The sequence below is a fragment of the Chlorocebus sabaeus genome, chromosome 11 (assembly GCF_047675955.1).
Source record: "Chlorocebus sabaeus isolate Y175 chromosome 11, mChlSab1.0.hap1, whole genome shotgun sequence".
Taxonomy (NCBI): Eukaryota; Metazoa; Chordata; class Mammalia; order Primates; family Cercopithecidae; genus Chlorocebus; species Chlorocebus sabaeus.
In genome coordinates this window covers 33527123-33538861 of record NC_132914.1, presented here as the reverse complement: position 1 = coordinate 33538861, position 11739 = coordinate 33527123, and the positions used below count along the sequence as shown (strand labels likewise).

Sequence of the window (11739 nt, the reverse complement as noted above, 5' to 3'; positions counted from 1 at the left end):
ATGACATTTTGCTGGGAATCTAGACTTAAAGAGATCCAGATTGCTTCTGCTCTCGCTGTCTTAGAATGCTACTCCCACCCAAGACCACGTTGTGGAGAAGCCCAAACTAGCCTACTGCAGGATGAAAGGTCGCATGGAAGGGGAGGCTCAGTTTTTGTAGTTGTTCCAGTCATACCGGTTGCAATCCCAGATGTATGAGTATGGCTGTCTTAGACTATCCAGCCCCAGCCAAGTCACCTGCTGGCCTTAGCCACAAAAGTGAAAAAGAGCCCAGGCCCGCAGAACTGGATCAACCACAAAATCATGAAAAAGAGATCATTTTTGTTTTAAGCTCTTAAATGTTGGGAAGGTTTTTTGTTTTATGTGTGTATGTTTTTCTTTTGCAATTATAGATAACTGATACACTAATTATAAACTAGAAGATCGAAGTACCTTATATTTAGTAACTAAGTGAATGTTCTGCCCATCCTAAGAGGCCAATACTATCAATGATACAGATAATATCCAATATTGGATACAATATCTGATACAGATAATATTTTTTGAATTGTTTGGATATATACAGATAATATCCAAACAATTCAAAAAATATATATAGTGCAGTATGCATGACAGTGAGGTGCTATATTCTCTACAGAGTTATGAAAATCAATCCTACTGAGTTTCTCTGACATTTTCATAAGCTTAGCAATCACTAAACATTGTGTTCCCGTAGCCGGCACTCAAGTCACTTTGGCTTATTGTTTCAGGCCAGGCCATGTCCTGCAGGATGTTTCCTCCTGCTCAGCTGCAGCTGGGCCCACAGGCAAACGAATTAATTGAAATACCTATAGGTGAGATATTACACTCTATTCACTATTCATTTGAGCACCTGTTAGCTATCTCGGTGCTGGGTTCTATGGTAGAGACAAAGGAGTTCTGACCATGGTTCCTATTAAAGCCAAGAACCTATGGTAGGACTTGTCCGTGTTGTGCCCGCCCTTCAGCATCTCTGAACATCAGGTGAAAGATCTGACAGCCATTAATGGGGCAGCTGTGGTCATCCATCCAGAAGGTATTCATTTTAACTAGTGTACTGTGCTTCTGCATGCCCATGAGTCATGATTAAAGGGACTGTTTTGAAGCCTCCGTGACTATGAACAAATTGTTCATTGCCAGCCCTCAGGGTTGCCCACCTGATTTCCACCTCCTACACCACATTTGGGGTCTTTCAAAAAGAATAGGTTTCAAACCTACACGCCTACAATATATCCAAAATTGCAGACAAAATGAACATCTGAATGACATATAAACACCTTAACCCCCACTGCTGCTGAAAGTCCCCATCAGAGAGCAGTGTTCAGCATCTTACATGTGAATAGCTTCCTTTTCTAGCCCTGATTCAGTTTCATTACATGTAGTTAATCATAAAACTGCTACCGATTGCCTTGGCAACATATCTGTTTGCTAAAAGAGGGACTACATTCTGAGGTTTATTTTAAATTTTCTACCTGCCAGGTCCCTTACACTAATTTAGGATATATTTTTTAAAAAAGCAATATATATTAATAGCCTAGAGATAGTGGCAGAAAATACTTCACGTAAGTTAACACTCATGAGAATGTTAGTTTATTATTTTTTAAATATAAATCAAAGAGCTTTGGTGCCATTAATGTTCTTTAATATTCCCCACTAAAATATTCTTTCTGCTCCAACATTTATACTATATTTAGTCTTGTAGTAACTTCCTGAATTATTTGCATATTAAAATTTCTTATATAGGAATTTATGTATGCTTAAAGAAAATAAAGATTATTCTGTGGAAGCCCTAACTGTAGATTTTAAAACAATAAATGATTAGCGCTTTGACGCTATATAGTGTATAAATCAAATAAAAATGCAAGGTTTAAACTCAAGAATTTCTGAGTCTTTACTGTAGGTTCAAAGCAAAAGGAACTGTAGCTTCATAATTCGGTTATCTGTTATTTACATTCCACTTCAACATTCCTGTGGTTTTGCCTTTTTATTTTTCTTTTTTCAGATTCTGGTGGAAAATGAAAACCAAAGAAATGGAAGAGTTTTAAAAACAGAACCTAAATACCAAAAGGTAGCAGATCGCAGAACAGCCAAACACTGCAAAAGCATTCAATAAAAGGAAGCGTTTTATCCCGTGCTTCGCTTTGTTAGCTAGAGGGTAGCTGTTATCTCAGGGTCTGCTCACAGTTTAGGAAGTTGGGTAGGCAGTTTTCCCAAGAAATGAGAAGAACATGACAGGGCCTGCTCGCTATTGGAATATAAGCACATCTAGGCTACATTTAGGAGCACAACACTAGAGTGTGCATATATCCTCACGCTGTGGGTGAGGTTCTCAGCTCTAAAAATATCCTTTTTTTTCTTTTTTTTCTTTTTTCAAGACGGAGTCTTGCTCTGTCACCCAGGCTGGAGTACAGTGGCGCAATCTTGGCTCAATGCAACCTCCGCCTCCTGGGTTCAAGCGATTGTCCTGCTTCAGCCTCCCAAGTAGCTGGGATTACAGGCACTGGCCAGCATGCCTGACTAATTTTTGTATTTTTAGTAGAGACAGGGTTTCGCCATATTGGCCAGGCTGGTCTTGAACTCCTGACCTTGTGATCCGTCCGCCTCGGCCTCCCAAATTGCTGAGATTATAGGCGTGAGCCACTGTGCCCGGTAAAAACATCCTTGTAAGTTGTTTTTCTGATTTTCAAAGAGATTGTTCTACTGAATCATTGCATTCTGTGAGTATTCAAAAATTTTAAACTGCATCTTGGTGTAGTTTGTTTTTTATTTATAAGGACGATTACCTAGATAATTAGCAGACTATCTAGTATATAATGGTATCTATGTGACTTTTTGTTGTTGTTTTGTGGGTTTTTTGGGACAGGGTCTCATTCTGTCACGCAGACTAGAGTACAGTAGCAATCAGGACTCACTGCAGCCTCAACCTCACAGGCTCAAGTGATCCTCCCACCTCAGTCTCCCAAGTAGCTGGGACCTCAGGTGTGCACTGCTGCCACAAGCAGCTAACTTTATTTTGTTTTATTTTATTTTTGCAGAGACAGAGTCTCCCTCCCTAGAGTTGCCCAGGCTAGTCTCAAACTCCTGGGCTCAAGCATCCTCCTGCCTTGGCCTCCTAAAGTGCTGGGATTGCAGGTGTGAACCACTACACCCAGTCCTAAGTGACTTTTTAAAAGATAAGAGTTGTCAAGAGTTTGAAAGCCTAAATCATTATTACTAACAGTTGTTAAGCACTTATTATATGCCATATAATGTACTAAGAGCTTTTATGCAGGATTCATTCATTCCATGTATTCCTATTTCCTACCTATTCTAGGTCCTGGAGAACAGCAGTAAGCAAAACAAAATCCCTGATTTCACAGAGTTTATATTCCAGCAAGGAAACAATCAACAATTAAATAAGTGAAACATAAAGCATGTGTGATTAAAATAATTGCTATGGAGAAGAATTAAGCAGAGAAGGGAAAGAGTGACTGTGTGTGAAAGGGTATCATCCAGTAAGTTGACAAAAAAGCAGAGACCTGAAAGAAGTGAGGTGGTCTAAAAGGGGATCTCAGCCTGGGCAACATGGCAAAACCCTGACTCTACAAAAAAAAACAAAAAACAAAAAAAACAAACCCAAAAAATTAGCAGGGGGTGGTGGCACGCGCCTGTGGTCTCAGCTGCTTGGGATGGGGGTGAGGGTGCTGAGGTGGTAGGATTTCTTGGGAGATGGAAGTTAGAATAAGCAGAGATTGTGCTACCACACTCCGGCCTGGGTGACAGTAAGACCCTTTCTCTTTTTTCTTTCTTTTTTTTTTTGAGACAGAGTTTCGCCCTTGTTGCCCAGGCTGGAATGTAATGATGCCATCTTGGCTCACTGCAACCTCTGCCTCCTGGGTTCAAGAGATTCTCCTGACTTCAGCCTTCCAAGCAGCTGGGATTACAGGTACCTGCCACCATGCCTGGCTAATTTTTGTATTTTTAGTAGAGATGGGGTTTCACCATGTTGGACAGGCTAGTCTCAAACTCCTGACCTCAGGTGATCCTCCTGCCTCAACCTCCCAAAGTGCTGGGATTACAGATGCGAGTCACCACACCTGGCCTGAGACCCTTTCTCTCTCTCTCTCTCTCTCTCTCTCACACACACACACACACACACACACACACACACACAAAAAACAAAGAAAAGAGGATCTCTGGCACCACTAAAGAACTTATGCAACCAAATACCAGCTGTTCCCCAAAAACTTACGGAAATAAAAAATTAAAAAAAGAAAGGAAGCGGATGTCTGGGCTAGGTGCAGTGGCTCATGCCTGTAATCTCAGCACTTTGGGAGGCTGAGATGGGTGGATCACCTAAGGTCAGGAGTTCAAGACCAGCCTGGCCAACATGGCAAAACCCAGTCTTAAAATACAAAAATTACCTGGTATGTGGTGGTTCCCGACTGTAGTCCCAGCTACTTGGGAGACTGAGGCAGGAGAATCACTTGAACCCAGGAGGCAGAGGCCGCAGTGAGCCAAGATCACATCACTGCACTCCTACCTGAGCAAGAGAGCAACACTCCATCTCAAAAAAAAAAAAAAAAAAAAAAGGAAGTGGATCTCTGGGGGATGTTGAACATGTCTAATGTACTACTTATTGCTTAACTTTTACAACAACACTATTGATATGGTTTGACTGTATCTCCACCCAAATCTCATCTTGAATTGTAGTTCCCATAATCCCCATGTGTCATGGGAGGGACCCAGTGGGAGGTAATTGACTTATGGGGTGCATGGGTTTATAAGGGGCTTCTCCCCCTTTGCTCAGCTTTCATTCTCTCTCCTGCCACCCTGTGAGGAGGTGCCTTCTTGCCATGATTCTAAGTTTCATGAGGCCTCCCCAGCCTTGAGGAACTGTGAGTCAAATAAACCTCTTTATAAATTACCCAGTCTCATGTAGTTCTTCACAGCAGCATACAAACAGACTAATATAACTATGTAGTAGATACTTTTATTGCTCCCATTTGTAGATAAGAGAATGTACAGAGGTACAAAAATCTAAAGAAATTTGCTTGTGGCCATATACTTACAAGGGGTAAGCTACAGTTAAAACCTAGATTTTCCTCACTCACAAGCTGTGCTGTTAATCACCTTCCCTCCCCTCAAATCACCTAACAATCCAACATCAAGATTTCTATGTGCCCAATTATTGGTACCTACCCAACAGGATAATCAATTCGAACATCACAATTTTAAAAAATTAATTTGAGAGGAAAAAAGTATCTGAGGTTTGGCTCATTAAAATAAATGAGAAAAATTTCTCTCTATTCTCCTGGTGAGGAATCTAATTGGAGGCAGAGCTGACATTTTAAGTCATGGCTCTTCAGGTACAAAATAACAAGGAATGCCCCCAACTGACCCCGTAGGGACAGATACTAAAACTGTCTCTCAAAGCAGCAGACTCTAGTCTGCCAGAAGAGGCCATGAAAAGAGAAAGAGAGAACACCAAGAATGTTGCTGGACATTTCTATCATCACTTACCTTCAGTTTACCCCTCTTTTTTCAATTACATTTCAGTAGCATGGTTGGATGTTTCCATCTGGCTATAAAACCAAGCTTTACACAAGGTGTAATTTGCTTAAATAGTGGTCCATTCTGCTGGGGTGGGAGCAATTGCTTTCAGGACTCACATCCATATGGCTCCCACTTAGCCACGTGGCCTGCTGACAAAAGATGGCAGAACTGTCACCACTGTGTTGTCCAGGCTTTCAGTCCTTTGGTTTCCTCTTCACTCCCTGGACGCTCATGTAAAAAGGGAGGCCATACACCTGTGCCTTGTGTGTCTAAGCATTCGGTGTGTGTCTAAAGGCAGAAGGGTGTGGGTAGGAAAATGGAGACGAGGGAAGCTGCGTTCTCCAAACACTCCAGATTTGAGTAAGTGGGGTTTTGCAGCAATTGAGTGATTTGAGGGAAAGTGAACATACAAACCCAAGCAATCAAAGGGAAGATTATCTTACTCAGTACCAGGGATACATGTTTTTCTTTCTGCCTCTTAAGTCCAAAGAGGAAAATCAGGACAAGTGGCTTTGGTTGTAAACTTTAAGGTCAAGGACCTTTCTGTTGAGCTTAGCTCTCAAGTTCTCAGTAGTCAACTGCGATGAAACATAATTAATAGCACGATAAATACAAGTTGTGGAAGATTCGATTGAAAGTTGGAGGCCCTCTCTGTGGATCTCTCTATAAAGAACCTGCAATAAAGAGGACTTAATCAACGTTAAAAGGGCTATTAAAAAAGCATCGTCTATTAAAATTCATTTCTTCTCTAGAGCCTCTTGCTGGAGTTTCTCTGTGTGGGTGTGTTCGTAAGAGAGGAATGGGTGAGCAAGAGTACTGGGTACAATTCGTGTATCTTCAAGAGAAAACAGAAGCTCTCAATGAGGAAGAACATATGTTTCTGGGACTGCATCTGTGGAAAAAGTACATAGTCCTGAAGTTGTACTAAGAAAAAAACACTCTCTTTAGAAAGTCTTTTATTTCACATATGTCATCTTCTTGGCACATTTCCCTCATATTGCCCTTTCCGCCTGACCAAATAGCCCTTTCTCACCCTTGGGTCCAAGAAAACCAGGAAACGTTTCCAACAGTCCGACAAAGCCTGACTAACCAGACATACTACTCGCTCGGGGATCCCGGAGGCAAGCCTGGGTCTAAGAACATGAGTGACTCTCCAGGGCGCACCTGCCCGCAGGGCAGCCCCTCCCTGCATCAAGCGGAAATCCATCCTGTCCAGCGCGGGGCGTGGGCAGAGCGGGGCGCGGCCCCGGCAGGCCAGGCGGTATCCGCTGGAACTCCGACAACGTGCGCGACCCCGGCGAACCGCACCTCTCTCCCCACCTCCCCGCGGGCGGGTACAAGTCACCAGGTGTCCGCGCGCGCGGCAGGGCCCGCCCCCGCTCCCCGGGCCCGACTGCGCGTGCCCGGCCGGAGCCGCGCCCCCTCCCCAGGGAAGGCCGGGCGTCCCGCCCACGAGGCCGAGCTCCCCCCCGGCCCAGGCCTCTCACCGGCGTGGGGGGCGGGCCAGGGGCGGGGCCGGACCCGAGCCGGGCGGGGCTCGCGCCAGCGCCCCCAGCTCCGCGGCTGCTTCGCCCGCGAGTCCCACGGCAGGCGAGCGGCTCGGTCGCCCCCACCGGCCCCATGGCAGCCCCCGGCGCCCCAGCTGAGTACGGCTACATCCGGACCGTCCTGGGCCAGCAGATCCTGGGACAACTGGACAGCTCCAGCCTGGCGCTGCCTTCCGAGGCCAAGCTGAAGCTGGCGGGGAGCAGCGGCCGCGGCGGCCAGACAGTCAAGAGCCTGCGGATCCAGGAGCAGGTGCAGCAGACCCTCGCCCGGAAGGGCCGCAGCTCCGTGGGCAACGGTGAGTGGAGCCCGCCGCTCCCCGGCGCCGCCCCCTGCCCCGCACCCCGTCACCTCTTCCTATCCCGCGCGCACCCCGCGTGCTGGGAGTGCGGGACCCCATGTTCTGCCCACCTGTTGCTCGCCGTCCTTGGTATGACCGACTTGCTTGTGGAAAACACTCTTTTCCATAACCTATTACTCAGCTTTGTCATATAGGTACCTATGTATATTAAATACTGTACATATCTATCAGTGTTAAAGACCTCACTTCAAGATTTCACCCCTTTCTTTTTCTACTCCGCCCGTCCGCACCTCTCGGTGGTGCGGACTTAATTTGGAGGTTCAGGGAGTCTATAAACACCTTGAGATGCTATGCCGAATTTTGGTGTGTACGATCTTTTTCTGGGAGAAGGAGCCCTTCACTTTTATTAGATTTGTTAAATAGTTCATGACCCCCATAAATATCTTGGAAAAAAAAAAACCCCGACAGCACTGGCGCTCCTACAACCTATAAATTGGGATTGTGTTGTCTTGTGCTAGTACTTCGGGACGCTCCACCCTCTGTAGGAGGCGAGTTGTGGATCTAGGGAGTGAAGAAAGTGGCTAGGAGGCTTTGGTCCAGGGAACAAACACGCCGAGGGGGAGGTAGGGGACTTTGGCCCTGCAGGCAACAGCCCTGCCCGCCTAGCTGCGCTTCCCACCCCCACCAATGCGGGTGTGGTGCAAGGCTGATCCCTCCAAAAAATTAAACCCGGAGGTGAAAAGGGTGTAAGCGCGCACACACACACACACACACACACACACACACACACTATGTTCGTGATTGATAGACGGGGGAGGTGAAAGGAAAGAAGATGGCAAGCCACTTGTAAAAATTAGAGATCATGATGTATCCTTTTCTCCCCTGCTGAAGTCAGGTGATCAGATCAACTCAGTAACCCTTGTTTTACTTGTTGTGTGTGTGAGTTTGCATTATAAAAGCACTATGTTGGCTTATTATAGCAAAAAGGAGAGGAAAGAAATTGAGCAATTAAGTTGGAATATCTGTTTTCTGCAACGTGCAATTGTTTCTGTATGAAGTAAACTTGGGCATTGGCGAATGTAGGCTAACCCATTCTAATTTCTACTAGGAAAATAGAAAAATTCTAACAGGCCAGACCACAGGTTTCAAACAGCAGAGTCTGGGAGGCTGTACTGTTCGTGTAAAAGAATCCGAAAGGATCAGGTAGTCAATGTTAACATACTTGAAAGGTAAAGAGAAGATGTTCAATGATCGTAGTTAATATAACTGAGGGCCAAGTATGTGCCAAGAATTGGGCAATGTGGTTTGCATTCATTTGAGAGAGATATATATATATATTTAAAAACTTGTGAGCTAGTATTTTAATCCTCATTTTACAGATGAGGAAACTAAGCAGTTAAGTAACACTGAAGCTCTCATAGATGGTAAGTGGCAGAGCTGGTATTTAAACTCCCAAACCTGATTTTTAAACTTATCAGTTTTATCATTAAGTTTTAAAATGATTAATACAAAGTGGGATTTGTTAGATGCTAAGCCTCTCCATGGCCCCCTCCCATTTTTCTTTAAATAAAATTGAGGAATTTCTGAAAGGCTGGGGAGGTCTACAAAACACAGAACTGCTGCAATACATGGAGGGAAAGACCTTATATTTAGACTTAGGAGTCTGACTAAAGATTCCAGGATGAGTGAGGCCACTCTTTGATGAGTGGAGCCATCACACCCATTCATTCTCTGCACCCATAGGTCCAGTGCTAAACTGAAATCAAATCAGCTTCCTCTGCGTGGGGGACACAGGAGGCATATTAGATATTCTTTCTTATCCATGAGAATGGCCAGCCAGGAAGAGAACAAGCAGATACAACTCTTCCATAAGTGGAGGGAATGGAGCCATGAACAGAAGAAAAGGGAATGTTGCTGAGCAACTACTATGTGCCTATTCCAGAATCTTCATTATATTCTTGAAACAATTGTGTGAGATAGATAGGAGAATCCATCTCACATATGAAGTATGTGTCTGTCAGCATTGGTTGGAAATTTAATCCCAACTCCACACACAATCTGTTCTCTTTACAATGTAATGCATCACCTGTGTGGTGAATTCAGCAAGCATCAAATGAGTATGTTACTCATGCTGGGCACTGTGCAGGTGCTGAATTAAACACCAAGACTCTGCTTGCTTTAAAGCAAAAAGTTTAAAGAAGGAAGTCAACTGCTAGAAAAATACATTACCAAATAAAAAGTAGTAAGTGACCTAAAAGAATGGCTAATATATTAATGGAGTTTAGAAGTGTAAATTGGCCGAGCATGGTGGCTCATGCCTGTAATCCCAGCACTTTGGGAGGCCGAGGCGGGAGGATCACCTGAGGTCGGGAGTTTGAAACCAGCCTGACCAACATGGTAAAACCCCATCTCCACCAAAAATACAAAAAATTAGCCGGGCTTGGTGGGGGATGCCTGTAATCCCAGCTACTCGGAAGGCTGAGTCAGGAGAATCGCTTGATTCGGAGAGGTAGAGGTTGCAGTGAGTGGAGATCCCGCCATTGCACTCCAGCCTGGGCAAAAAGAGCAAAACTCCGTCTCAAAAAAAAAAAAAAAGTAAGTTACTCCTAGTAGCAGGAAATTTTGAAAAGCTTCTGGAGGCAGAGCTCAAAAATTCAGTAGGACTGGACGTAGGGAGGTGACTGGAGAAAAATCATTCTAAGAGGAAACAGAATGAATATTTCACAGTTCACAGAGTTGATATGGTAGAACAAAGGGCACTATCTTGGTCCTTCTGCTATAATGCTTGGGGCAACTACTTGACTGGCTCTTCCAACTAAGGAACAAAGCATTTGAAATATTTTGATTGCAACAGCAGCTTTCCAGTAAGCTGAAATACACTCTGCAGCCTACACAGAAGTACAAATCAGGCAGAGAGATAAGGCAGCAAACACCACCTACTTACTTTAAAGCCTCAGCTTTCTGAGACTCAAAAAGGAAATCAGCTTCAAAGGAATTTAACATTAGCATGCCATGAAACAATTACCAGGGGTGGTTCCTATGTATTGTTTAATTTAAATTCTTTGAAAAGGTCTAGGGGCTCGTAGTGGTTCTGACTATAATTTTATTATTTCCATATTATTATCCTGTCTCTCAAGTTGAAACAGACAAGCAATTGTTGAAACAGTGCTGGTCTGGAAAGAATCCTTTATCAACATAAGAAATTCCAGGAAGAAAAGACCCTGATGTTAACTGCTATTAGCTCCCGGACCCTGGAGAATTCTGAGTTGTTGACAAACCTGTATGGCTGAGACAGTGGATAACCTGCTGAAAACAGAGATGAGATAAATGTGGCTGATTTGTTGATAAGTATCTCGCAAGGGTCTTTAACCCTTTGACTTCTTTCCAATGCCTTAGTGATTTTCATTGTAAATCACTCAATGACTTTTGGTGTTATTTGTAATTGTGCTGAACATTTTAAAGTTGGCTATAACTCTTTGGGAAGGGGGCCTTCAGAGGTGTATAGCAGCATTGTGAAGTAAGTCTGTATTGTAGCTAATAGTTAAAATATTTTTCTAAAATAAACAGAAGACATTTAAGAATTGCAAGTATTGGCAAAGGGAAAAATTAAAAGTGTCCGTATACTATTTATTACACTTGCCTTAAAAGTACTACTTGTTACACGGTTCTCCCCCCCGGGTATCTGAGTAGAGAGAAAGTTGTGTTTCAAATTGTATTTACTACTTGTAAAGGACACTGAACAATCTCCTAATGCAATTTACAGCCTCTTTGAAAATCCACCATAAAACTTGAGGCACACTATTATCTTAGGTGATTTCCTTGGTGAAGCTGCTTTTCAGTATCTGTGATCAAAGTGAATTCTGGGCCAGGCGCAGTGACTCATGCCTGTAATCCCAGCATTTTGGGAAGCTGAGACGGGTGGATCACCTGAGGTCAGGAGTTTGAGATCAGCCTGGCCAACATGATGAAACCCCGTCTCTACTAAAAATAAAAAAAAAATTAGCCAGGTGTGGTGGTGCGTGCCTGTAATCCCAGCTATTCAGGAGGCTGAGGCAGGAGAATCGTTTGAACCTGGGTGTCAGAGGTTGCAGTGAGCCAAGATCATGCCACTGCACTCCAGTCTGGGCGATGAAGTGAGACTCCATCTCAAAAAAAAAAAAAAAAAAGTGAATTCTGGAGAGAGAATTGAAAATTTGCTCAGGGTAGCAAAGGAAAGGTAGTTACCAGGTGCTACCGTTAAAAAAAAGTTAGACATTGTTCAAATTCTGCATAAATTCTTCCTTTGACAAAAAGGAATCCTAGGAATGAAGCAATTCTGGGGAGCAAGGTGACTAATCATT

General features: G+C 43.9%; 1 protein-coding gene across 2 annotated transcripts in view; it reads left to right on the top strand.

The window, feature by feature from the left end:
- The first annotated feature begins 6999 nt into the window (after positions 1-6999).
- The window catches only part of PKP2 (plakophilin 2), a 108524-nt gene continuing 103784 nt past the window's right edge, over positions 7000-11739 (top strand). The window contains exon 1 of one of the 2 annotated variants that reach the window (XM_007968132.3): positions 7000-7396. In XM_007968132.3, the coding sequence (XP_007966323.3) occupies positions 7174-7396 (223 nt within the window). In that variant the 5' untranslated portion in view covers positions 7000-7173. The remainder of the gene's footprint in view (positions 7397-11739) is intronic. The other variant, XM_073020618.1, reaches the window with a different exon arrangement.